The sequence below is a fragment of the Eptesicus fuscus genome, chromosome 10 (genome assembly GCF_027574615.1).
Source record: "Eptesicus fuscus isolate TK198812 chromosome 10, DD_ASM_mEF_20220401, whole genome shotgun sequence".
Taxonomy (NCBI): Eukaryota; Metazoa; Chordata; class Mammalia; order Chiroptera; family Vespertilionidae; genus Eptesicus; species Eptesicus fuscus.
This window is the reverse complement of record NC_072482.1, coordinates 61071429-61099257: the sequence shown is the minus strand read 5'-3', so window position 1 is coordinate 61099257 and position 27829 is coordinate 61071429. Positions and strand designations below refer to the sequence as shown.

The window sequence follows — 27829 nt, the reverse complement described above, 5'->3', positions numbered from 1 at the left end:
AATCCACTGAGCCAAACCAGCTAGGGCAATAATTACTTTTTCAACTGAATGGAACTTAATTTACATAGTTGGTGGTTCCCATTGGAAAGCTGGAAAATAGAGTCCATGACCACTTAAGGCCTTCCCTTTCAGCCACCTCTCGTACAGATGGCTTTGATGAGGCAGTTTTGCAAGATAGAAGCAGAAAGGGCAGCACCCCTCTCTACGGTACCTTGTTTACAGTACGTCCAGCCCTTTTCCGCCTCTTTCAGAGAAGTGCTTGTTTTACTCAGAAGTAATTGCTTTTCAAAGGCTGGCAATTCTCATTAGTTACCAAGTCAGTGAATCTAATAAGAAAAGTCTCCTGATTGAGCTGGGAAAAAAACAACAGAACAAAATATAGAGTGGGGATTTTTTTTCCACCTTACAAACCAAATAGCTCCTGTGCTACACATAATTGAAAGAAAATTGACATACATTATTGAAGAAGCATTTTTTTCCCCCCACGTGCGCAGAGAAAACTGGGCAGGTTAGGGAGAGACCTCCGAGGTCCAGGAAACAGCTGTGCCGAGGAGAGCATTTGCCTTGTAGCGATGTACTGGGGAAGCTTCTGAAGCAGCCTGGGTTGGTGTCCTAGGGTTGTTGGAACAGATGACTGCAGTGTGGGTGGCTTACTACCACAGGCTTAGTCTCAGTCTCTCACAGTTCAGGAGGCCGGAAGCCCAAAATCAAGGTGTCAGCAGGGCTGGCTCTTCCCGGAGGCTGTGAGGGAGAATCCATTCCTTGCCGCTCTCCTAGCTTTTGGGGGTGACGGGCAATCCTTGGCATTCTTTGTAGCTGCATCATTCCAATTTCTGCCTCTGTCCTCACACGGACGTCTTCCTATTATGTGTCACTAAACCTCCCTTTTTTTTTTAAGGACACCAATCATTGGCTTTAGGGCCCATCCTAATCCACTGTGGCCTCACCTTAACTTGATTATATCTGCAAAGACCCTATTTCCAAATAGGGTCACATTCTAAGGTTCTGGGTTGACATGAATCTTTTGGGGACACCGTTCAATTCCAGACATGGCCTTCATCTTCCTGCCTCCTATTTCAGTTATAATGTTGGAGGCTACATTTATAATCAACTTCTTTCCAACAACGGATACAGGAGAAGATGTGAGAAACTCCCAGAGAAGGTGCCTGCATGATGAGGAAGACAGCGGAGGCGCCCAGCCTTGGGCAGGGGTTCTTAACCTAAACACTCAGACGTTAACTCCTGCTGTCCCGGCAGGAGTTAACCTTGTTGGGTCCAGGGCTGTAAAGCAGCATCTGAAATGTTCTTCTCCAGAGAAGCCAGAGTTTGAAAGTCGTTGCAGACTGATTTTGGACTTTTCTGCTAAAAGCATCCCAGGTGGTTCCAATGTGCAACCGGAACGCATACCTCTGCCCCAGGCCCCCTCTTCCTCACACCGTGGCTGCCTCTGAGACTCTGCTAATCTCTGCTGAAGCAGGCCCTGCACATGTGCGCTCTGGCTGACGGCTGAGAACTTAGCCGCAGCGCCTGGCTTTTATTTCTGCTCTTTCATTTGCTTTGAAGAACAGTCATCGGTACAGAAAACTCAAAATGTAATAAGAAAAAGAACACTTGCAGGGGGATGTGGATAAGAGAGAGATTAACGTTTCATTTTCTTTTTCAGAAAAAAAATAATTGTACTTATCAAAGTTGCATGTGCTTAAGGAAATGTGAAAACTCCCAGAAAGCACATATCACCCCCAACTGCCCCCCCCCCGTGCCAGCCTGCTCACCCCCCGGCGAGAAGAAAAGATAATTACCTATTAATTCCATCCCTCTGGGACACAGTGGTGTGGTGAATGTTCTAATATATCTATAAATACACACTATGTATTTTACAAATATGGAATTACGTGGTTTTGAAGATTAAGTTCTTTATTTAGCAGTAGCTCATTAAATATCTGTCAATAAATGATGCATATCTATAAATATTTCTCATTGAGTAGTTTTCACATTTTGAATGGCTACATTTTATTCCTTCATAGAGAATATGCTGTAATTATTTAACCAATCACTATGAGAGAATTTCAAGTTTCAAATGGAATGTTTCCTTGCCAGAGCTGAGAAGCAGACACCCTGCTTATCTCTTCATCCTATGGACTCTCAGACCACAGGGCTCCCCCCACCCCACCCCCACCAGTTCTATAAGAGGTGGAAATTGGGGGGGGGGGATTTGGATAGGGTGTTTCTGACCAAGGCCCACCATGCTTAGCCTTCAGGTCTGATTCTCTTCATCTTTCATTTGAAGATCATATTCTGCCTGCCGCTGGTCAGAGGAATTGTGGGAGAATTCGTTTTGAGATGAACTTGGGGAGCTTTTCTAGTTCTGTTTAGGACAAAGCCAGGGGAAATGTTTTATGTGATCCAAGCCATTAACAAGAGAAAACAAAGCAAAACAACCAGAGTAGAAGGTTACACAAAAAGCTGGTGTTTGATTCTGACATCAAACTGTTCCCTGGGCGTTTGACATTCTGCAACAACTTTCAAACTCTGGCTTCTCTGGAGAAGAAAATTTCAGATGTTGCTTTACAGCCCTGGACCCAACAAGGTAAAACTCCCTTAGGAAAAACTATTGCTGTGGAGCTAAAATGTCATTGCCCTTCCCGAGTCTTGTAATTACAGTCTGTAGCCTCCTTCTGGGTAAGATGACGAGTGTGAGTGTTTGACAATGAGTGAGGCCGTGTGTGAATCAGGGAATCTGCACAGGATCACTGCTGCCTGCTTTGCCTGAGGGTCCCAGCCACCTGCCGCTTCTCCCCATGGAGCACACCTTTGCTCCCTAGATCTAGGGCAGTGTTCCCAGGATGGGTGATCCAGCCCTGACCTCCCTGCAGGGGATGTAGGGAAATAAAAGGTATACAATTACAGCTGGTAGTTGTAGTGGGAGAAAAAGGCAAGAGCGGGGAGAGGAAAGAGAGGAGCAGGGGTCTTGTGGAGAGTGGCCTCGTGCTGATATTCTCAGGAGCCACAACTTGTCACCAAGATCACTTAGCTCTGGACATGACAGTGGACACGCTGCCGGGTGGGAACATAAACCGTCTGTGCAGTGAAATTCTCCATGCATGCAGGTGGGGTCTGAGAACATCAGCCGTCCAAGTGCTAGGTCAATAGAAAACCTTTCCAGCCTGTATAGTCACACACAGCACAGAAATAGAGTGGGACTTGCACACAAATGACCACACAATAAATTCCAAGTCCGACATGACTGAGGGCATCTCTTCCCAAGGACCCCATGCCCAACCAGGCCCTTCTTTCTGTTTCTCTTCCCCAGGAAGAGGACTTCATTCCACCGTTTGAGAACAGGGCTGCGCGGAGCCACTCTGATGGGAGCCAATCAGAGTGCAGCCGAATTCGTGTTTTCTCCAAGTTGGCATCACTGTTGGGTGCACTACTTGGGCAGTGTACTGTATGGGGGTGGGGGTGGAGGGAACTGAGCAGAGTTCTCTTCCTACGTCCCCTTACAGGAGAAAAGGGTGTAAGTTTTATGTGTACACAGAGGCCTTCATCTATAAGAAATGGAGACCCAGAGAAGTGAGTGGGCCTTAGAGCTTCTATGCCATTTCAACGGAAATGATGAATTGTGGCGATGACAAAACAAAGCAAAAGGGGGCTGGGGCGGGGGCAGTAAATTGTGGGAAAGTGACTGGGAGATATGTGAGGGGAATTAGTGGAAGGCAAAGGTTGTTTTGGGAGGTTTGCTTGTACACAGTCATCTGTGGGTCGACTCCCCATTTCCAGGGATAAGAATGTTCTTCTTTTCCAGGTACAGGGAGGGCACCTTTTCACAGGAAATCTATGCCCTGCTTTTCGGTAGAAAGAAGGAGGTCAGAGAGCCCTTCCTGCTTCTGGTATTTCTCGACTGTCCTCACCTCAAAGTAATCAAGATGCAAAAGTGGCATATCTGGGGATGGCATGTTCTGAACCCCTCCAGTGTCCTTGCTTATGCATGTTTTCCAGGATTGTGTCCTTGTCCCACACGGTACTGGGGAGCCTGTGGGGCACTGGAACAACCTGCTAGAACATCCGTCACCCCCACTGTAATCAGCCTTGGGTTGGCACCGGCCACCACTAAGAACCTCCTGTTCCCTTCTGCAGGCTGTCTGCACCCATCAGTGGCTTCTGAGCCTCACTTCCTGGGACTTGCTGGAACAGAGTTCAGGGGTCTCACTGGGGAAGTTCAAGGGTCAATCTGCCTGAGCAGATCATGCAGCCACTCCCCTTCTAGGTCGGGCCTCAAGGACACCCTGTGCTAGTCTCCTCAGCCTTTTCCACCCTGGTCCTGACAGCTTAATGCAGGAAAGGAGGCGAGTGCTGGGCTGAGCCCACACCCTGCAGGACTCAGCAGTCCCACCCCTGTTCCTTGTGGTGTCCAGGATAACTCCACCCAAGCCACATAGCCTCCTCCGTGCTAACTGTGGGCTCTGCATAGGTATGGTTTACCATGAGATTCTTGGTTTTCTTTTTCCATGACCAAGTAGACTTTAGTTCAGGAATATAAGAAAGATTTTCCATTACCTTAAAAAATCATTTAGTTGATCACGTTAACATAGCAAAAGAGAAAAATCTCGTGATCCCCTTCAGGTGCTTCAATGAGTGGGTCTCTCAGCTGTGTTTGTGCATTGAGTAGGGAACCCTTTGCTGAATTATAGCTGTTCAAGCTGTTGAGACATGAAGGGAAGAGATCGAGGGTCCTCTGACACCGTTATGCCTCTGACGTCCAAGATTCTTGGTTTTCTGACAAGCAAAGCCAGAGGAGCACGCCTGCACTGCTCCCAGCTAAGACAGACCACGTGGGACACGTGACTGAAATACGTACATACAAAGGGTTTGTACCTCTTCTGAGCACCCTGGAATCCAGCTTTGGTTCCTGGTCTCTAATCCTGAGAATCCAGAAGGGGCCTGGGCCCATTCGCTGCACTGCCCAAGGATTCTTAGCTGTGTCTCAATTTGGGGCTTCCGTATTGCTGAGCATTGGCTGGGGCTGCAGCATTTGCTCCTCAGTGCTATCTGCCCACCTGGGCTTGTTCTGAACCACCCTGTCTGACCTTGGTCACCTGGTCCTCACTGGTGACCACTCCTTTCCTGTCTATTCCCATCTATGCCGTGCTCATGGGTAGAGGAATTGTCCTGCTCAGTCTGTAGCATGCTAAGTTTCTAGAACCTGAGAGGCTGCCCAAGGCCCTGTCTGCCACCATGTAGCCATTCTGTTTCTGAGGTCTTACACCACCCCGCCCCGCCGGGAGCTCTGGAATCCTCAAACCCACCATTAGGATTTACCACTTCTCCCAGCCCTGGAAAAAGAAGGCTGGGCCCTGTTTTAGTTATTTGTTTCTGCATAACAAATTAGCCCAAAATTTACTGCCTTAAAACAACCATTTAAAAAAATTATATATACTAGAGGCCTGGTGCACGAATTCGTGCACCAGTGGGGTCCCTTGGTCTGGCCTGTGGGACTGGGCTGAAACCAACTCTCCGACATCCCCTGAGGGGTCCTGGATTGCAAGAGGGTGCAGGCCAGGCCGAGGAACCCCACCGGTGCACAATTGGGGTCAGGGAGGGACGCGGGAGGTTGGCCAGCCAGGAAGGGACCACGGGAGGGCTTCAGGGTGTGTCCAGCCCATCTTGCTCAGTCCCAATCGATCAGACCACAGCAGCAAGCTAACCTACCAGCTGGAGCGTCTGCCCCCTGGTGGTCAGTGCATGCCATAGCATGTGGTTGAGTGGCCTTAGCATATCATTAGCATATTATGCTTTGATTGGTTGAATGTCTGACCGGTTGACCAGACACTTAGCATATTAGGCTTTTATTATATAGGATATATACTGTATACTAGTATATCCTATATAATAAAGAGATAATATGCAAATTGACCATCACTCCAACACACAAGATGGCTGCCCCCATGTGGTCAAAGATGGCCACCCCATGTGGACACAAGATGGCTGCCACAAGATGGCCAGCAGGGGAGGGCAGTTGGAGGGAGCCAGGCCTGCAGGGGAGGGCTGTTGTAGGCAATCAGGCCAGCAGGGGAGGGCAGTCGGGGGTGATCAGGCCTGCAGGGAAGGGCAGTTAGGGGCAAACAGGCCGGCAGGGGAGAGCAGTTAGGGGCAATCGGGCCAGCAGGGGAGCAGTTAGGCATTGATCAGGCTGGCAGGGGAGTGGTTAGGGGGTGATCAGGCTGGCAGGCAGAAGTGGTTAGGGGCAATCAGGAAGGCAGGCAAGTGAGCAGTTGGGAGCCAGAAGTCCTGGATTGTGAGAGGGGTCCCAGATTGCAGAGGGTGCAGGCTGGGCTGAGGGACACACACCCCCACCCCTTGTGCACAAATTTCATGCACCGGGCCTCTAGTATATATATATATATCTTAGAGAGAGAGAAGAAGGAGTGGTAGAGAAACATCATTTGGCTGCCTTCTGTACACCCCCTAATGGGGATAGAGACCTCTACCTAGGCATATGCTCTGATGGGGAATTGAACCAGCAACCTTTTAGTGCCTGGGCAAAACAACCTGGGTTTTTGTTTTTGTTTTAATGTTCATGGAATCTATAGATCAGGAATTCACAGAGAGCACATGATACACCTTCCCTCTCTCTGCTCTGATGTCTGGAATCATCTGGAATGATCATCAATCAGCCACGTGTGGCTGTGGATGGCAGCTCTCAGCAATCACCTCAGCTGGGCTGCTGGTCAGAACACTTCCCCGAGACCCTCCCAGTGACCGGCTTCCTCACAGCATGGCTGCTCGGGGCTCACAGGCAAGTGTCTCAGCTCCCAAGCAGAGCTGCATGGCCTTTTAAGAACTTCTCTCAGAACCCACACCGTGCTGCTGCTGCCTTGGCTCACAGCTACCCAGACTCAAGGGGAGGGGACACAGACCCACCTCCCTTTGAGACCGCCATCGCCGTAAGGAGAGCAAGCGGAGCGAGGGACATGGTTGTGACCACAGCCCATCTCTTAGGTTCCTCCAGAGTGTATTCTTATTTCCCCGCCATCTTTTCCTAGTGTGTGCGCAGGAGTGGTGGGTAGGGGAAAGGCAAAACACAGTTCCTCTCTCTCTCTCTCTTTTTTAAATCTTCAAACAATTCAGCAGTTCCAATAACCGCCCATGCCCCTGACTCATGGAAACCAACACAGAAATGCTCGCCTTGTTTCCTTGGCAATGGCCCGCTGAGCCGGGAGAAGGAGTAAAAGCATTAACTGTCAGGGGAAAGATCACTCTCCCCATAGACTGCCTCACCACAAGGAAAATAACGTGCATCTCAGAGACTTGTGAGAATAAAGTGAGAACATATGCAAAGCCCTGAACATCGAGCTTGAACTTGTCTGTCCTTCCCCTGCGGGGACAGCGCCTTGCAGGGCATGGCCCAGCAGCGGAGTTGCTGTTGCTGAGCAGGGTTGACCTGAGGAGAGTGAGTTAATCAAAACTTGGGCTTGACGGTGGGGATACATAAGTCGTCCTGTAAGAGCATCTGGAGAGAGAAATGCACTTTCCAAAGCCCTTTATGGCTCTGAACTGCCTCGCAGTCTCTCCGAGTCCAACCCACTCGCCGCTTCCCAGTGCCCCGAGAGTCAGAGAGTCATGCCAGCGTCTCCTCCTCATTTCAGACCAGACCGTCCGTGTCTGTGTGAGCTGGCGGGGAAGGCAGCCTCGGGGGGGCATTTGGCTGGCCTCAGTGCAGAGGGAGGGGTGATTTTTCACATTGTGTCTCCCCGAAGAGTGGAGTCTTCAAAGCACCCCAGCCTCTGAGGTTACAGCGAACTACCGCAGCTGGGGGCGATGCGGGCAGGAATATAGGCAGCCCCTGCCGGCAAGGAGTCCCCTTCCCCCTCCTGAGTGGCCAACCCACAGAAAGGCTGTGGCCAGTGGCCGTGTTCACACATGGCGCCTGCCTCGCACATTGTTGTGGATAATGTGTTGCCTGCAGCGCCAAAAAAAAAACCTGTTAATATCTCCCCCGCCCTTCCTTCAGAAAGTGGGACTAAAGTCAAACTCTCAGAGTGAAAACCACCTTTCAAAAACGTGTAGAGAAATTGCTTTGTCCTTTACAGCGAAAGGAAACGTTTACCTAGCCTTTTTACTGGTGAGCTTTCCCCCTCTCAGAGCAGGGAAGGGGCTGGCAATGGGCTCGGGACAGGGTTGTTTGTCGTTACCGACGTTTGGAAGCAGAAAATGTGCCGCCTTTGCTTCTTGTGGGTTAGACGGTAACGCAGCGATTCTCAACTTTTGTGTGTGATCACAGCATTTGTTCTAATACTGCAAGGCTTGGTGATGTATGTGCAAGTGTGGAAAGATGAGACAGTGCAAAACCCTCCAACAGCCTTTGCAACACAAGCCTCGCTGCCAGGCAGCACCGTGGCTGTGGGTTCCTCTCGCCGCCTTCCGCACAGCTCGGTGGTTTGGACAGCCAGTGCTGCCGGACACCTCTCCCGTGCCCTGCGGCCCGGTTCCCCTGACAGTCCCGTGTGTGCAGGTCCTCTCTCTGGAGGCACTTGACTGGGCGCCACTTCTCCCCTCTTGCCTGCTCCTCACCACCTGCCCAACCGGCCCAGCTCGCCTGCTGGGACCCTCCGTGGTCTCTAAATGAGTTACGTACCCGATCGGAGACCGATGGCACATGTGTGAAGGGGTTCCTGCACCAATGAAGAGCCTCTGGGGAATGTGTCCACATAAAGCCTTGTTTTCAGTCTTCTCTCTACCTAACCAGCCGCATCCTGCTGCCTGGGTGCCCTCCCGTGTGCTCTCGCCACATGCCCTGCACTTACCACGTGTGCCCTTTTCAACTCCTTGAGAAAAGGAACTCTTGCCAGTGTATCCTCAATCTCTAGCAGAGACCCTAGCACATAGTAGGGGTTCAGGTCTTATCCTATAATGGTTCAACTTTGCCACATGGCAAGAGCTGCCTTTTCCTTTTCGTAACTGGCAGGCACACTTGGGGAGACGGGTCCCTAATTCTACAGTCTCTCTGTGTGTCCACCCAGTCTACTCATAGCCAATGCGCGCGCGCGCACACACACACACACACACACACACACACACACACACGACTTCGCTGAATGGATTATCTGGAGGTGTGCTTAAGCTGAAGAGTGAATGGATGGATTCATGTTAGTTAGGTTGCCACAGTCTTATCTTTGGAGGAGACTGGGGACCTCTTAAGATAGGGATGTAGGCGACTGCTGGTTGTGTGGTGGGGAATGGAAAGGGTCAATGTCCAGAAGATGTGCTTGTGAGACAAGTCCAAGTGCTGGGGGAAGGAGATCCAGGCAGAGTGTTTGGTTCACAAAGCCCCGGACACTCACCTCTGGAAGTGTCGAGATCTGTGGCTCACTCCCAAGGCGGAGGACTTCTTCAGGACTTCTACCTCCCATGTTCCCGGGCTCCCATGGGCCAGATACAGGCCCTAGGGATCCACCTTCCTGCCTGATCTCAACCCTGCGATCCCCACCGTCAAGGCGGGGCGGAATTCTACATCCTACGTGGGCCCAAGAGCGCTGCTTTCTCCGAGAGGAAGGAACCCGGCTGTGCATTCCTTCGCGGGAAATATTCGCCCATTACCATTTCAACAGCTATTTCAGGAACGGATTCCCCAAATAAAGGAACAGCTCACCTTGTTGGCACTTTCTAACGTGAAACTGACCTCTGTGCATTATCACATGCAAGGTAACGGCCTCATAGCCAGGTTTCCTGGAGCTGACATCTATTAATGGGATCCACAAAACCAGGGCCCTCAAGAGCCCTGACTCCGCTCCGCTAGAGGCCCCGAGGGGCGTATGCACGAGCAGCAGGGCACAGGGCCGGCGCTACTGCCCTGCTCCTTCTCATGCGGAGCCCAGCTCACATTGTGTTTCAAGTTCTGCAACTCAGTGTGCCTGGCAGCCCTATGTACTCAAAATAATAAAGGTTCTTAAAGATTCATAAAGGCTTTTTATCACACGTGACTTGCCAACATGTGGTATCTTTTCTCCATGCAATCAGATTCCAACTGCTGGAAAGGAAGTCTATAATATATACTAAAAGAGACCTAAGGATTTTACATATGGCATTCTGAGCTTATCAGAAACCTTAACAGAATGACTTTCTTTTTTTAAAATACATTTTATTGATTTTTTACAGAGAGGAAGGAAGAGGGATAGAGAATTAGAAACATCGATGAGAGAGAAACATTGATCAGCTGCCTCCTGCACACCCCCTACTGGGGATGTGCCCGCACCCAAGGTACATGCCCTTGACCGGAATCGAACCTGGGACCCTTCAGTCCACAGGCCGACACTCTATCCACTGAGCCAAACTGGCTAGGGCCAGAATGGCTTTCTAAAGTGAAAACAAAGTGATACTCATGGGGACAGTGGGGTCCTGAAACCATGAAGGCCAGGGGGCAGCACTCACCTGCCAGAGCTGGGAGGCTGCTCTTGCTGTAATGACCAGAAAATGGGACAGACAGCCAGGGCCTGACCCACAAGGTGGAGATGGGAACGCACAATGTCCCAGGGGAAAAACATAGATGGCAACCAACAGGAACACTGCTTAACAACCAGAGGAAGAATGAAACGCCAGTCCCGCTCAGTTTCCAGACCTGAGCAATTTTCCGACTTAGTAACCCACTGACCGAACAAGCGGCTGCAGCCGAGGAGGAAGGATGCTGCCCTGCACGGCAAGTCTATCCCATGGCAGCTCCTCCTGTCTTTCCTCAGAGTGACCGAAGGCCATGTACTTGAGTGACTGGGCCATGGGGAAAGGGAACTACCCAGACATTTCAATCACAGGCCTGAGGTGGCACTGACACCTGGAGAGGCCAAGTGTCATCATGACATCCGTCACCCCCACCCCCCATCAGAGTGAGGGCTCACGAGAGACCAGGCTATAGTCCAGCTCACTGTGGACCCACTGGGTCTGTGGTGGTCATTTCCACAGATCTTGCTGTACAATTGGACCTATTTGTCCACATTGGATCCTTGGGCTGTGAGTGAAGAGTTCTCAGAGTGGGGTTAGCCAAGTGGAAAACTTGCAAAGGGCTCCCTCCTCATGGGCCAAGATCGTGCATCATAAATATCACCCCCGCAGCATAAGGTGGAGATTAGTGCCACTATTAAAGGAAAGAATAATTTCATATGGTCCTTCCTGGGTCCTTCCTGGTCCCCCGAGTACATTAGGTCCCCTGAGTTAGTGTGGGTGTGGGGCATCGCCACAAGCAGCCGGTTCTGACTCAGATCCAGAGGTGCCCGTTCACTGCGGCTGCCAACCCTCCCAAAGTTGATTTAGTTTAAAAATAGTAATAAATTTACCCTCGTATGTAAAATAGGAGTCCTAATGCAGGTAGTAAATTGAGTTTCTTGAATAAATTTTTTTTAATGTAGTAGACTCTCAGAAGGTTTATAGAGACATTTAATTTTATTATTCCAAAGATTTCGATCTTTGTTCCAAAGATTTCATGAGGAAAATATAAAATAGATTTTTTACACAAGCTTAATTGGCCTGAAATGATGATTTAAAAGGTCATATACTTCCATTTACTAAATGTTTTCTGTGAACAAGCTGACCTGTGAATTTCTCTCTCTCTGAAGATACAGACAAAATTAAATGTTTTATTGAACTGAATTAAAGATGACTTCATAATCAGGGAAGAGAGATTCATAAAGGCTTTTTATCACACGTGACTTGCCAACATGTGGTATCTTTTCTCAAATTGAGTTTTCAGAGGCATAAGATTTTACAGAGGCAAAGCCAAATGTAACAAACTTGTTATCCATATCTCTTGGGGAAAAACAGACCTCTATAGCTAGTTCATCTGGAAATAGGAAGTTACACTATAATTCTCCACAGTTAAGTAAATAATAAAAAACAGCACATTAATATAATCTCTAGCTTATGTTCTCCTGCTAAAAAAGCCACCAAAAATAAATAAATAAGGATTTTAAAAAGTACATAGTTATGAATTTTCACCATGGTCAATATAATTCTTAGTATGTTTCAAAGACCAAATCCAACAAAATTAAGGTTCTGCACTAGCTGACTTTTTTGGATGTGATACATCAAAGCAAAACCTATATTCACATAAACGCTTCTCCTCCAGAAAGGCAAGGCACATAGTACTGTACTCAGAACACCCCTGCTGGTAGCAGAACCATGCAACAGGTTTGGGAGTGAGGGGTTAAAGGATGGTGCAGCCAAATCTCCCTCAAATGTCTTCTTTATTTTTTTAATCAAGTTTATTGGGGTGACATTGGCCAACATGAACATATGGGTCTTGGGTGTGGGTTTCTGTGGTACAAGATCTGTGTACTGCACCGTGTGCCCCAGATGTCTTTTAAAACGGGCACGAGTTAACGTTTTTCTAAACGGGTTAGACACTCAAAGGCAACAGGATGATGGACGTCTCCTGCTGGTCCAGAGCCTCCAGTGTCACCACGCAGCCAGTCACCCTCGGAGCATTCTCTCAGCAGCACTCCCCGAGGGCCTCTGGGCGTGCGAGGTGCCGATGAGTGCAGCGTGGCTCTGCTCTCACAATGCTCCGTCTTCTTGAGGAGCCAGACCCCTAACGTACCAACAGAACCGTATGCGAAGTGCTGTGAGAAGCCGGGACGCCGGAAGCACTCAGAGGAGAATGTGTCCGACCGAGGCACTCTCTTCAAGACCCTCAGGGGTCCCACCTGTCCACAAGTTAGCACTCAAAGCCTGTAGTCTCTTGGCAGAGTAGTCCCCGAAATGTGGCTCACACACCCCGTTTTCATAATGATACCAAGGCATTATTTGCCTTTCTCACCGAATCGACACTGGCACTGATTGTGCAAAAGCCATGTGGGTGCAACTGTTGGAGCCTGAGCGGGAATCAAGGTGGGACACCAACTGTACTGGTAGCATAGCAGGCGTCACCACCGTGCGCTCTCGGTAGATAAGCCACCAGCTGCACGTCAGAATGTCCCCGATAAAGCAGAAGAAGTGGTTAATTCTATTAAATCTCCACCCTTGAGCACAGTCTTTTGAAATATTCTGTGTGGCGATATGGGAAGTGCGCCCAGATATAATGGTTATCTTGAGGAATATTGCAATTGTTTGAGTTGTGAGCTAAACTAGCCACTCTTTCCAGAAAGACCATTTGTACTTGAAAGAAAAACCATCAGACAAACTGCAGTTACCAGGCTTGGTTCTTTGGCAGCCTTCATTATTGAAAATGAATGAAGTGAGGCTGCCTGTCTTTACAGGGAAACTTGGCAGTATTCTGTTGCCAAAGATAAATTTGAGCTTTCAGGCAAACATTAGAATTTTGGAAAACTTGTGTCCACCACTATGAGTTTGGCAGCTTCCCAATGCTTGAAGTTGGCTATAAATGAGCTTGTCAACATTTGGATGACCTCCTTGCCTCAGTGAACTTTCCAAATGACCAATGCATGGTGCTGCAAAATCGGGCATGGATAACAGATCCATTCTAAGAACAAGAAAGACCAATGGATTTTAATGTCCCCCACTGTGAAAAGTTCATTGACAGGTTCAGGTTCCACAATGCAACTAACCTTTAAGAAACTACCAATTGAGTGTTTGTGTATTAAGAAAGAATATCCTTAATAATCTAAAATTACTCCTTTTTCCAACTTATCTGTGTAATGATGGATTTTCTTTATACATTTTAACCAAAACAATATGTCAAAACAGATTGAATACAGAAGATACAAGAATCCTTGTTTTCCATTAACCCAGATGTTTAAAAGATTTGAAATATAAAAGAAGGCCAATTATTATTATTGTGTTTTTTTAAGTTACTTTACACCAAGAAAATGCTATTTGGCATATGATGGGTTTATTATTATGTTTTGTTATGGAGAAGTTATTTTTTTATAAAAATATGCTCTTTATATTAAGATGGATTGGGTTTAATATCTTAATGAATTTATACAAATTTTGAAGTATCGTTTTCAGTTTTTATATGTGATAAATATTGATAGATAGGACCCATATAAACAAGAGCTCTTTGGGATCGTCCATAATTTTTAAGATTGTAATGGGGTTCTAAGAGCAAATGTTTGAGAACTACTGCGTGAGCCTATCAGGCCCTTCTTAATCTCACCTGACTTATCTTTCCAACTGTATTTCCCAGCCTCTCCCTTCTCATCTATCTTCCCCTCTTCCCTCCACTATCCCCAGGCCCAGCAATGACTAATGACTTCCAGGCCCCCAAATAGTCTGCTTGTTTCCATTGCTCTTTTGCATGCCTCCTCTGGTCCTTCTCTTAAAACCAAGTTCAGGAAAAATGCCCCTGGAAAGTTAGTTACACCCTCCTTGGGACTTGGTGCTGAGCAGTGATCTTGAGAAATTATTTTGTATGAGCTTCTCCACAAAACTGCTTTCTCTCTATGCTGCAGAGTCCTCAGGGCAAGGAGCAGTCTTCCTCACCCTTAACTCTAAACTCCAGCAGCCAGCTTGGCTCCCAGCACATGCTGGTGCTCAACAAATACAAGAAAAGGAGAAGCAGAGAGGAATTTCAATGCTCTCCTGCCCTGACCTACTGACCTGGGTCAGGAGGAGGGCTCACCGTGGGTGGTGTGCTAGGGAGGCACTCCACAGAAGATGAGATGTACTAGACAAAACAGCAGGTGCACACGGAAACCCTAGCTGCCCAGCAGACACACAGACCTTCTTCTTTCCCCAAAACACTTCCAGAAATGTCTTCTAACATAATCAGAGATCCCCTCCCACACACGTGAGCATGCACTCCCTCCCCTCCCCACAGGAAATCACTGAGAATCCAGCTGGTGTAGCCCCAGGTGGCACCAGGAGGCCACTGCTCCCCAAGTGCAGGATCTTTGGAATGCACCTGTCTTAGCTATTCTGCCACCTTGGGACCGGATGGTAAATTCTATCACCAGCCCAACCACCTCTAAAGTACAATCATTGTGTGGCGGGGGTTGGGGGAGGGAGGGGACAAGGGAAAAGAAAACTTTGTATTGAAATTACAATTCCCATTTTTTAAAGGAAAAAACGATGGTAGGGCAGCGCTGGGATAATTTGCTTCTTAGCAGGAAAAAAAATGCAGACGGAGGCACTTCCCTTGTTTCTACAACTAACCCGGAGGCCATAGTGCTTGTGACCCTCCCCCCATCATCCAGGCCAGGTTTCTCTTGCTTTTCATCAGCATCCTAGCTGCTGTCTAGCTTAGCAAATCCTACTTCCCAGTCCTCTTTCTTTATAAGCTAATGCAGGTGGTTTAGTTTTGTGATTTTCTTTATGAAAAAGTCTTCTTCAATGACTGAGGATGAGTTTCAGACTACAGTTCTTATTTACCAATTGGATGGCAATTACATCAGAGTCCGCTCAGATGAATGTACCAAAGAAATGAACCCATACAAGTATTTTGTGTGGGGGTAGTAGAGTTAAATGATAGCTGACTGTTCTTTATTAGTAAATGGTCCTCCAGCTTCTGAAAATGACAAGGGGTCTCAAGTGTCTATGGAAGGAAGCTGCTCATGTGCGGACAGAGGAGCCTGACTATGCTAGGAGCTCATCAGTACACATGCCATTTCCAAAATAATCTATTGCCTCTTCCAAAGGGAGCAAATTCAGTCTTAATAAGGAAGTAAAATAGATAATTTTTCCTTCAATAAAGGATCCATTTAACCGTACCAACCATCAGTTAGCTCTATTGTTTGTGAGGCAGGAGAGATTGAGAAAACAAATAAAAAATGCCAGGGGGCAAACTCGAAAAAGAGAATACGTTTTAAAACGTGAATGTATCTTAAATGAGCAAAACGTGACTTCAAGAAAAGCATGTTTGGGACAGACATTGGGCCAGTTTCGCCTTCTCTGGCCACTCTAAGCAGTTTTATTCTGAGCAGACAACACCAAATTCCTCTTGCCTATTATTTTGGCATTTTTTTCATCCTGGTTTTATGATGGCATCAACCAAATATGTCTATTCTTAGGGCTTAACTTTTATCTGCAATGCAGAATCTTCCACAGAACCCCGGAATCGCAGGTTTGCAGATACCTCAAGGACACTTCGGATGATCAGTTTCCTTCTCGCATTAGATGCTTGGTTTTCTTCTCTATTTTATTTATGAGGAGGGAGAACTGAGACAACTTGGGGGGAAAAAAGCACAGACATAATGAGATCAAACCATTTGGTTAAACTGCTGGAAAATGCTGAACATTGTCCACGTGATGTTGGACTGAACAGAGAACAGACTGTATGTGCACGTGATGAGTCAGCCCCGACTGGGACACCCATTGTCAAATCATGTAACACAATGACACACTATAAAAGTTATGCAGGTAACTGATTTTTAATGTTTAATTTTACATAATTTCATATCTATAGAAAGTTTTGTAGGAATAGTTCAAAGACCTCCTGTTTACTTTTTCCCAGATTTACAATGACTAATATTTGGCTCATTCGAGAGCACTTTGCTGACATCTTTATTCATAAATATTTAAGGGCTTCAAAGTAATACATTTTTTATCAAAACACAAAGTTAACATAAAAACTATCAGAATAAATTTTAAAAATATGTTAACTACAAAGAAAAATAATCTGACTTCATTTTGCAGGAATTTATTGGTCTCTCTTTTTTTTTTCAATGTGGTTACTCCCAGACTCTACTGCAGTGCCTGGCACACAGCAGGTGCTCAATAAGTACCTATTAAATTAATTTCTTAATGCGATGATGTGATACTGTATTGACCGCATTTCTAAGCAATGTATTTTTAAAATAAAGCAAAGACAATGACAGCAAAAACAGTCAGTCATTTCCTTATAACCTATAATTTATAATTCACCAGTTTCAAAAAAAGGAAAACCCTTTAGATATAAAGGACTGCCAGGAAATCACCCTTTTAAAATGAGACAAAGCAGATGACAACATAAGCAAACTGACTGGGTTGGCCCCTAGGGCCATGAGGCCCTCTCTCTCCTCACAGGTAGCGGTTTCGGATGTACTCCCGGTACACGAAGGAGTCTTCTTTCCCGAGGGGCTGCATGATACCTTGGCTGGCCTGGATGTGGGCCTGGAAGATCTCAGTAGATTTTCTGTCTACTCTTGGCGGCTGAACTTCATAGATATTATCTTGTGAGAAAGCTGAGATGGGTGTTCTACAGCAGAGAAGAGAAGAGGGCTACATTAAAGAAAATAAAGGAAGGACCACAGGGAGCGGGGGTCTCAATGCATCTGAGAGCTGCTGACCTTGAACATGCGGACTTAGCAGTAACGAGGGGCTATAGTGACCTCTGTCCCTCTGGGCTGGCCTCCTCCTCTGCCTAGAGGACAGAGCTGGGCCAGCACCTGCCCAGGGAGCCTTCCCTGAAGCACAGGCTGGGCAGGCACCCGCCTCTGTTCCCACAGCACACCCATGTCTCTGCACCCGTCTCCCCCTCACATGACTGGAGAAACTTCAGGTGGGGGATGTAGGGACTATTTGCTCCTTGGCCACATAGTAGGCACTCAATCATTTTTTTGTAGGTGTATATTGATTTTGTATTCTGCAACTTTATTGAATTCTTTTATTAGTTCTAACAGGTATCAATAGTTTTTTAAAGGAAGATTTAGTAGCAATCTGTGAAGTAGAAGATACTAGTAATTCCTATCTCACAGGCTGATAAGAGGAATAAATGAGTTTATGTGTGTGAAGTGCTCAATTAGCACAGTGCCCGGCACACAATAAGTGCTCGGAAAATGTGAGCCATTGTTAATAACTATAGGTGCATAGTTCCTTATCTGCAGTTCTGAAATCCTAAAAGCTTTAAAGACCTAATGTTACTTTGCTGGTAGAACGTGACCCAGTTGAAACTCATTTGGAGGCACATCCTAACCTGAACGGACAACACTCATCCCACTTCTTCATGGGGCTGTTACGGTGTTTGATGATCAGACAAGGCCTCGGATCACACTGGGGATATTATTATAAGGCCTATGTACCCGCTTGGTATGCGAGCATCCCCCAAATTCTGAATTCTGAAACACATCTGGCCTCAGGCTTTAGGATGAGGGATTGTGGATCTGTCATAGGCAGCTTCCTTCCTTTCTGAGGTGATTTGAAAAGCACCCAAGAATCTCTATTCAAAAACACTCCTCCATCCCCACCCACCTAGCCAGTGGTCGGCAAACTCATTAGTCAACAGAGCCAAATATCAACAGTACAACGACTGAAATTTCTTTGGAGAGCCCAATTTTTTAAACTTAAACTTCTTCTAATGCCACTTCTTCAAAATAGACTCGCCCAGGCCGTGGTATTTTGTGGAAGAGCCACACTCAAGGGGCCAAAGAGCCGCATGTGGCTCGCGAGCCGCAGTTTGCCGACCACGGACCTAGCCTGCTGTAGTGCATGAAATTGGCAACCACCCTTGGGGAAGGCGCTGTCTCCAGAAAGGCCTTGTCATAATGCAGCCTGGAGCCTGACACACCCTCCGCTCACAGAAGGTTGGGCACGCCCTAGTTATTACATTCTTAACTGGAGGCAGGTCCTCAGGGGATGAGTCAACCAAGTCAGGTGGGATGCGGAGTGAGTGTGTGCAGAGTGTGGGTGGAAGGTTAAGGAGAGGCCACCTTGGGGGGAGGATGTAATCTAAAACGACACTGCGAGGCGCTGGGAGTGCAACTGCAACGCCCTGGACCACTCAGCCCAGGCCGGGCCTCCAGCGGGAGGGCAGCTCCCCGCATCGGGGCACCAAGGTGACACAAAGGCCAAGTCCCGCAGAGCCTGTTCTGCTGGGCTGGGGTCCCTGGAGCTAACCTCAACTGTCTGCACCTTGGTCACATACTGAAACTCAAACTTGATTTACAGTTTATGAAATACTCCCTTTTTCCAAAGCACTCTTGGTAATGTCACGTAATCTTAGACTGGATCCTCATTTAATTAAACAAAAACCAAAGGATAAAATGGCTTACTCACTGTTAAAAAAAAAATCAATGGCTAAGGTGGAAGAGTCCTGAGATTCTGAACCTCAGTCTGTACACCAGCCTGGCACTACTGCTCTTCTTCAAAATAACAAAAGTCACCGTTATTGTAATTTCTGTGGCTGACACATTGTAATGGTGAATAATTAGGATGAGCAATATATGAACTCTTCGCAGTTTTCCTCACAAAAACACAGCAACTCTATCGTTATTTACATAATTCAAAGTGAGATGCTAGAATCCTTCAACGATTGATTATATTCAGAGTCAAATCATTTTAACCTGACCTTTAAAAAGGAGGCTCCACTAGCCTTTTGAGAGATCGTCATCAGAGCCCCAGCCATAGCAACGCCCCCTGAACCACACCCTCTCCACCTGTCTGTCTCCTCCCTCTCACATGTATTACTTTGATTTTCGCACCCAGCCTGGAAGCAGGAAGCACTGGGATTATAGTCTCCACCTTACAGATGGGACATTTAACGTGAATTTTTACATAGGACGAATGGTTTCTGTCCTGTCTTTGAAGCCAGGCCTTTGCCAGGAACCCTCTGTGCATCAGTGAAGACCTCTCTGGGTGAAATCACACTAGACGTCCAACGAATGGAGCAAGACACGGTCTGCGAACTAAACCTTAATGGAGCCGAGGAGGGAAAATGCCAGGTCACCAAAGGCCTCCGCTGAAGACACAGGCAGGCAGGCTGCGGGGGTAACAGCCCGGAGCCCAGCGACTGTCTGACCACGTACGGCCAGCAGGGCCACAGCCCAGCCCCTTCCCCCCAGTGCCTGGGCTTTCAGTAAACCAACCAGGAGTCCTCACCCTAGTTCCCAGGAAACTGCTTCACTGCGGCGATGTCAAACCATTACAAACACCCTAAATACGAAATACCGAACATGGGCCTTAAATAGCACCAGACTGAGGGCTGGTGGTGTGGGGTGAGGGCACGGGGGCAGGGTGGGGGGAAGGGGAGTGTGTTTCAGGGCTCCAACACTACCTCACCAAGGTTTCAACAGTGTAGGGAGTCAGCAAATGTATCAACTCCCCCCCCACCATCCTTTTTATTCTTCTAGATTCAAAGTCTATATTAAATAACAAAACTATAATGTTAAAATGTTTATTAATGGATTTGGGCCAGAAAGAAGCTTAAGGCATATCTATAATGAGAATGAGTTCCTCAGTCTTTTTTTTTTTTTTCCCCAGAGAGAGGACAGGAGAGGGAGAGAGATAGAAACATCCTTAAGAGAGAAACATAGATCAGCTGCCTCCTACATGCCCCCTACTGGGGATCGAGCCCACAACCAGGGCATGTGCCCTGACCAGGAATCAAACGGTGACCTCCTGGTGCATGGGTTAACACTCAACCACTGAGCCACACCAGCCGGGCGTGTTCCTCAGCCTTAAGGCAGCGGTTTTCCAAGTGTGGTCCCCAGACCAGCAGCATCACCTATAATGTTGTTAGAAACGCAGGTTCTCAGGCTCACTCCAGACCCACTGAATCGGAAACCCTGGGGGTGGGGAGCAGTAAAGGTGTAGCAAGTTCTCCAGGTAATTCTGACACTTGGTACAGTTTAAGGATCTTTGGTCTAAGGAGACCAAAATTATCTAAAATGCCACAAAAGAAATCTTTTTGTGGACAATGAGCAAAACTGAATATTTTTTTAATATATTTTTTATTGATTTCAGAGAGGAAGGAAGAGGGAGAGAGAGAGAGAAACATCAATGATGAGAGAGAATCATTGATTGGCTGCCTCCTGCAAGTCCCCCACCGGAGATCAAGCCCACAACCCGGGCATGTGCCCTTGACCAGAATTGAACACGGGACCTTTCGGTTCGCAGGCCAACATTCTATCCACTGAGCCAAACCGGCCAGGGCAAAACTGAATATTTTAAAGCCAGGGCTTTCTTTTTGAATGATGTACTACCACTAACTCCACTGAGAAAGCATCATTTAACATTTGTAAACATAACAACTGTAAAGAGAAACCGCAATATTAGATTCACCACACATTTGCTAAGTATTTCCTTGTGGGCTTACACATATCCAAGGTGGGGAAGAAATACAAAACATCCAAGACCCTCACAGGGCCTGCTGGTTGGCATTTTGTCTCTGAAGGCACTGGGCAGAGATGGAAGTAAATGCACTAGCATTCCCAATACTACATGGAATTGTCTTTTTATTAGCTTACATGGCATCTGTTTCTGTATGGAAAAGAAAAAACCAACAGCATTTAAACACTAAGTGATGTGAAAATGTGCAGGCTCACTTCTTTTTACCTACAACACCTAGGTCCACCTTTGAGGAGAGCTCTGCATTTCCCCTCAGGGAATGTGACGGTCTTGTTTAGATAATGTATGTGCCAGCTCATTTGTGGGCTGCTTCCCCCACACTGCTGGGTGCGCTCATCAGCGAGGCTGGATGGCACTCAGCCTTAACTGCAGTCCCCGTTCGCAGCAGGGCAGCACTTCAGACAGAAATCCATTAGACACACCACATGTTTTTAAAGAAAATCTTATTGGTGCCCTTTCATGCTCTTTCTTAAATGTGCTATTACTCACTTGGTTAAAATCTGACCATGCCTGATAACAACCATATTTCACACTTGGATGCAGAACTAATAGTTGAGTCCCTTTTAAAGTTCAATTCCTGTTGAAGTAACGTGTTTTTTTTTCTGACTTATACCCAGTAAACACATATTGATTTCACGAGAAAATATTTAATTGGTTAGATTGAAATGTCTTCTGAATTTAGTAATGTCATAATGATTTGCAGTTGGTAACAGAAGAACTAGATAATATTTGTATAATTTCAATAATTTTATACACGGTATGTGATACTTTTCCATATGCTAAAATCTTGTGCTTTTCCTATCATTAGCATTTTGGCATGCATCAAATCCCATGTGGCATTTCCAGAAAATTGAGCAATGGTTCTATAAATACAATATATTTCCCTTCTAGTGGTCCCTTCTGTTACTACCACAAACTCCAAGTTTTCTCCTAACATGGCTGTTTTCACCTCACCAAATCATTCTTTGTTGGTCATGACCGAGTCACAGAATCGAAAGAATATCATAGCTGAAGAAGACCTTACAAAAGACCTCAGCCAACTCCTTTATTTGCAGATGACGGTCATCAGTAGGTCATTTCTCTCATTACTTTCTAGGAGAAAACTATAATCAGGGCATGCTCATGTCTATCAGATGCTGTGGGCTCAGTGGAACAAAACCTCTTCAAATGCTTGACTAGTACGAGCCCTTGATCATGAGTCTATTTGTCTTTCTGCCAGTTTTGTAATTTCCATTAGGAAATAATAACCCTTATCATCAAACGGGCAGAGGGGTCTATGGTACACATTGCCATGAAATGGTTCCCTCTCTTTCTAGCCTTTAATATTTCTCAGGCCCTTGAGCCCTTAGTTAGTGGATGCCATTCTAACAGTTTATTTTTGCTTCTTTTGAGTCCCCTTGTTAAGATGCTTATATCTTCACAAGTTACTCATATACTGAAGTCTAGTCATGAATCTATTCTACCAAGGTGAGATAGTTGCTTTTTCATGTTAAAAAAAAAAATCAAGCTAATGTGCTTAGAGGCTGCTACAAGCTTGTCAGAGGAGGAAGTGGGAAGAAGGTGGTAGAACCCTTAATTATGTAGCTCATCTGCATCTGGTTAAGCTTGTAGGGCAGCAGAAGTACAACTAGCCTTAGGGACATTAAAACATGACTGCCTATCAGCTATACTGTTACCTCAGCTAATGGGAGATGGCTAGTATACCAAGGACCTTAGCCCACTATCCAAGTACAGAGCTTTCATCATTCTTGCCTAATGGAATTTCATTGCTGCTAATAGCAATGGCAGTTGTATGTTTCCCATTCTCTCCCTTTTTGGAATGAGGGTTTTTCTTTCCCTTTGCCATTGTATGTTGGGAGCAGACAGGCAATCTTTTTGTTTATAGGTCACTAGATTAGAAGCCCTCATCTGGGCCTGGTAAAGCAGCTGCATTAACCCCAGAGATCCTGGACTTTGAGTGGGATGCAATATCTTAGTGGGAGGGGACAGGGGGTTCTACTTATAGCAAGAACATATGCATGGGTAATTGGATAGCTAGAGAAGCAGACTGTGACAGATAACAGATTATATTTCAATTTTTTTTTATTCTTTACTGTTTAAAGTATTTCATATAGTATTACATATGTCTCCCCGCGGCCCCCCCCCCAATTAACCTCTTCCCGCCCACTCCCACCCCCAGCACATAGCATCACCCTCCTAGTGTCTGTGTCCATTGGTTATCCTTATATGCATGCATACAATTCCTTTGGTTGATCTCTTACCCACCCGCCTCCCCTGCCTTCCCTCCGAAGGTTGACGGTCTGTTCTATGCTTCTCTGTCTCTGGATCTGTTTTTGTTCATCAGTTTACATTGTTCATTATATTCCACATATGAGTGAGATCATGTGATATTTATCTTTCTCTGACGGGCTTATTTCGCTTAGCATAATGCTCTCCAGGTCCATCCATGCTGTTGCAAATGGTAAAAGTTCCTTCTTTCTTGCAGCAGCATAGTAGTCCACTGTGTAGATGTACCACTATTTTTAATCCACTCATCTGCTGATGGACACTTACACTGTTTCCAAATCTTAGCTATTCTAAATTGTGCTGCTATGAACATAGCGGTGCATATGTCCTTTCTGACTGGTGTTTCTGATTTCTTGGGATATATTTCTAGATATTCCTAGAAGTAGGATTACTGGGTCAAATGGAAATTCCATTTTTAGTTTTTTGAGGAAACTCCACACTGCTCTCCACAGTGGCTGCACCAGTGTGCATTCCCACCAGCAGTGCACTAGGGTTCCTTTTTCTCCACATCCTCGCCAGCACTTGTTATTTGTTGATTTGTTGACGATAGCCATTCTGATGGGTTTTGATTTGCATCTCTCAGATGATCAGTGACTTTGAGCATCCTATATAATAAAAGCCTAATATGCTAAATCTCCAGTCGTCCGGTCATCCATTCAACCAATCAAAGCATAATATGCTAATGATATGCTAAGGCTGCTCAACCGCTTGCTATGATGTGCACTGACCACCAGGGGGCAGACACTCCAACTGGTAGGTTAGTTTGCTGCTGGGGTCTGGCCAATGGGGACTGAGTAAGGAGTGGGTCTAAGCTGTCAGTCAGACATCCCCTGAAGGCTCCCGGACTGTGAGAGGGCACAGGCCGGGCTGAGGGACCTCCCCACCGAGTACACAAATTTCCCGCACTGGGCCTCTAGTGTTTTCATATGTCTCTTGGCCTTCTGTATGTCCACTTTCAAAAAGTGTCAATTTAAGTCCTTTGCCCATTTGCTATTGGATTGTTTATCTTCTTTTTGCTAAGATGTATGAGTTCCCTATAAATTTTGGAGATTGGGCCCTTATTGAATATAACATTGGCAAATATATTCTCCCATTCAGTAGGCTTTCTTGTTTTGTTGATGGTTTCTTTTGCTGTGCAGAAGCTTTTTATTTTGATGTAGTCCCATTTGTTTATTTTCTCCTTAGTCTCTCTCGCCCTAGAATCTGTATTTGTAAAGATATCGCTACGACATATGTCTGCAATTTTGCTGCCTATGTAGTCTTGTAGGATTTTTAAGGTTTCCCATCTTACATTTAAGTTCTTTATCCATTTTGAGTTTATTTTTGTGTATGATGTAAGTTGGTGGTCTAGTTTCATTTTTTTGCATGTATCTGTCCAATTTTCCCAAAACCATTTATTGAAGAGACTGTCTTGACTCCATTGTATGCTCTTGCCTCCTGTGTCAAATATTAATTGAGCATAATGGCTTGGGTCGATTTCTGGGTTCTCTGTTCAGTTCCATTGGTCTATATGTCTGTTCTTTTGCCAGTACCAGGCAGTTTTGAGAACCTTGGCTTGGTAATATAGCTTGATATTTGGTATTGTTCTCCCTCCAACTTTGTTCATCTTTCTCAAGATTGCTGTGGCTATTTGGGGTCTTTTTTTATTCCATATGAATTTTTGGAGAGTTTGTTCTAGGTCTGTGAAATATACCACAGGTATTTTAATGGGGATTGCATTGAACAGGTTAGATTTCTTAATAGCCACTTGAACTCCCCTTCTAGCATGCAAAGGCTCTAAAGCAAAAAATAATTCTGTTCCCTGCAATTCAGATTCAAAACGGGATTTACATTCTACCCACCACTTGTACTACAGAAGGCTGAGATTTGGAACTGAGTCATATGTAGAGAAGCAAGATGTACAGTGTCCATTTTGCAGACTGTGGCAAAAGTGGCCAGGTCCTGAGTTGGCCACTGCAGTGGTAGCTTCGTGGTTATGGCTGAGGTGGCTGGTGTTGCAGCCAGCAGCCACGGTGATAGCTTCCTGATCAGGGCAGATGCAGCAGCCACTCCAACAGTTCGCCATATGGTTTTGGGAGTTGTTCCAGGAAGTTGGTCTACAGTCGGTTTCTTTGGCCCTCCTGTGATTCTGAAAACCACCTAAAACCCTATAATAAATCACTTTCTGTATAATAAACTACCTAGAGTGGATTATTTATTTCCACAACTGAATTCTGATCACCATAGCCAGCCAAAGAGCAAAGCGCATCCAGCTCTCTCTTGCTTTACCCAGGAGCAGGCAGCCAGGCTCCCAGTTTCTCGTGGGAAGGGGCTACTTCCAGCAGCTGAAGGGACAGTCTACCACAGCACGTATATGAATGGCAATGGTAGCACTTTAATGTTTAATGTCTTGGCCACAGTCGTTTATATTTTTATTGGTCCAGGTACAATAGAATGACAGTGGTTTTATATTCTCTTTGAGAACGAAAATGTTTTTTGCGTTTCTAAAATTAGTGTTGGTTTAGGGAAATAAAGCAGAGTGACTTTTGGACTTGAAACAGGTAGAATGTTGTCAATTTAGAGTGCAATTTATAAACTGTATGGTTTCCTTCTATCTGCAGAGCATATTATCTTTCTAGTCATAAAATGAAATGCAGTTTTCCTCTGTTCTGTGTTTTGATGACAAAGACCGGGGAAGTGACCAACAGTATCCGGCAGCCACTGGCCACAGGGACTGGTTATCCTACACATCCTGGGTCTTTTCTGCCAATAAGGACAGGTTGCACATCACAGGCATAACAGCTGTTTTCAAAGGACAAAGAATGAGGAGGGTGCCCCAACAGAGGACAGATCCAGGTAGGAAGTTAAAGGCTGAGGGGTTGGAGGGCTCCGTGTGTAAGGGTGGCCTGAAGAGGTATGTTGGAGCCTGAGCAAGAAGAGGCAGGTGTGGGTATCCATATGGGGAAGTGGTCTGCAGCCCACGGGGATGAATCAGGCACTCATGAGGGTGGGTGTCTTGCAATGGAGTCAAAGCCTGAATGGAGGGCATCCACATTTGGGCAAGGGTGGATGCAGTGGTGATGGGAGACTGGGTACGTACGGAGAAATGAATCAAATAAAATAAACATAATATGGGTAACAGGAGCTCAATCTCTCACTGGAGAAGAAAGCACTAATATGGAAAGGGAAAAAGATAGAAAAAATGCTGGATACCTATAATTAGAGGTGTCAATATGAACTTAGGGATTTAAATATCCTCCTATATAATAACATGGTAATATGCAAATCAACCGAACAGCAGAACGATGGGTTGCTATGATGCGCACTGACCACCAGGGGACAGATGCTCAATGCAGGAGCTGCCCCCTGGTGGTCAGTGCGCTCCCACAGGGGGAGCGCCACTCAGCCACAAGCTGGGCTGTTGGCTGGCGAGCACAGCAGCAGTGGTGGGAGCCTCTCCTGCCTCCATGGCAGCGCTAAAGATGTCTGACTGATGACTCCCGGACTGCGAGAGGATGCAGGCCGGGCTGAGGGACACTCCCCCATCCCAAGTGCACGAATCTCATGCACCGGGCCTTTAGTATTATATATATATATGATATATACATATATGTGTGTACACATTTACATATACAGATCTGCATATACTTACATATATATGTATATGTAAATGTGTGTATGTTCTATGAATGGTCCTGGGAGCAGCAACACCCCAATGCAATAGGCACACCAAATGCCCAGATCTTGGCTTTATTACCATTTTCCACTAAAAGAAACCAGAGATCCTTAGAAAAATGACTGATTTCAGAGTTAGAGCAAGTAAAGGACATGATGAAGTTAGAACAGCTTGTGCCAGAAATCAAGGATGTGCTCAAAAAATGATGAGGACACATCCTAAGAACACAGGAGCAAAGTTTAAGGCATTCTATGAAATTTGGGACAATTTGAACATCAAAATAAATAATGATAGCAACAAATTATCCCCTACTGAATAACACAGGAGATCAAGATCTCACAATGAGAAATATAAATAAATAAGTAAATAAATAAATAAATAAATTGGAAGATCGATGAAGGGATATTTACATAGTTTCAAATTAACTACCATAAAATATTCACAAATTAAAAGAAAAATAAAAGAGAAACTGTACAGTGGAAAAGCCCAGGAGATATCATTTTAATCAAGGGACTGAAATAAAGACCATTAATAATGGGATGAATTGAAATTGTGTATCACCTGATAGGATGCAATGAAAAGAGCCCATGATGCCCAACTGGTGTGGATCAGATGGTTGAGCATCAACCCATGAACCAGGAGGTCACAGTTCAATTCTCGGTCAGGGCACATGCCAGGGTTGTGGGCTCGATCCCCAGTGTGGGGCATGCAGGAGGCAGCCGATCAATGATTCTGTCTCATCTCTCTCTTTCTCTTCTCTCTGAAATAAATAAAAATATATGTATATAAAAAATAAAAATATAAAAAAGAGGCCACAATCACTTCTGTGCTCTTCCTGCCTGTATTCATTATGTACCGTAAGCCAACAAACTGGCTCTCCAACATCCGTTGAGGGGTCCTAGATTG

The 27829-nt window shown here is 45.9% G+C and overlaps 1 protein-coding gene across 1 annotated transcript in view; it reads right to left on the bottom strand.

Annotated features, from left to right (window-relative positions):
* Positions 1–16300: 16300 nt before the first annotated feature.
* Positions 16301–27829, bottom strand: part of FIG4 (FIG4 phosphoinositide 5-phosphatase) — an 88639-nt gene continuing 77110 nt past the window's right edge. The window contains exon 23 of the mRNA XM_008157915.3: positions 16301–17116. Coding sequence (XP_008156137.1) covers positions 16939–17116 — 178 coding nt within the window. The 3' untranslated portion in view covers positions 16301–16938. The remainder of the gene's footprint in view (positions 17117–27829) is intronic.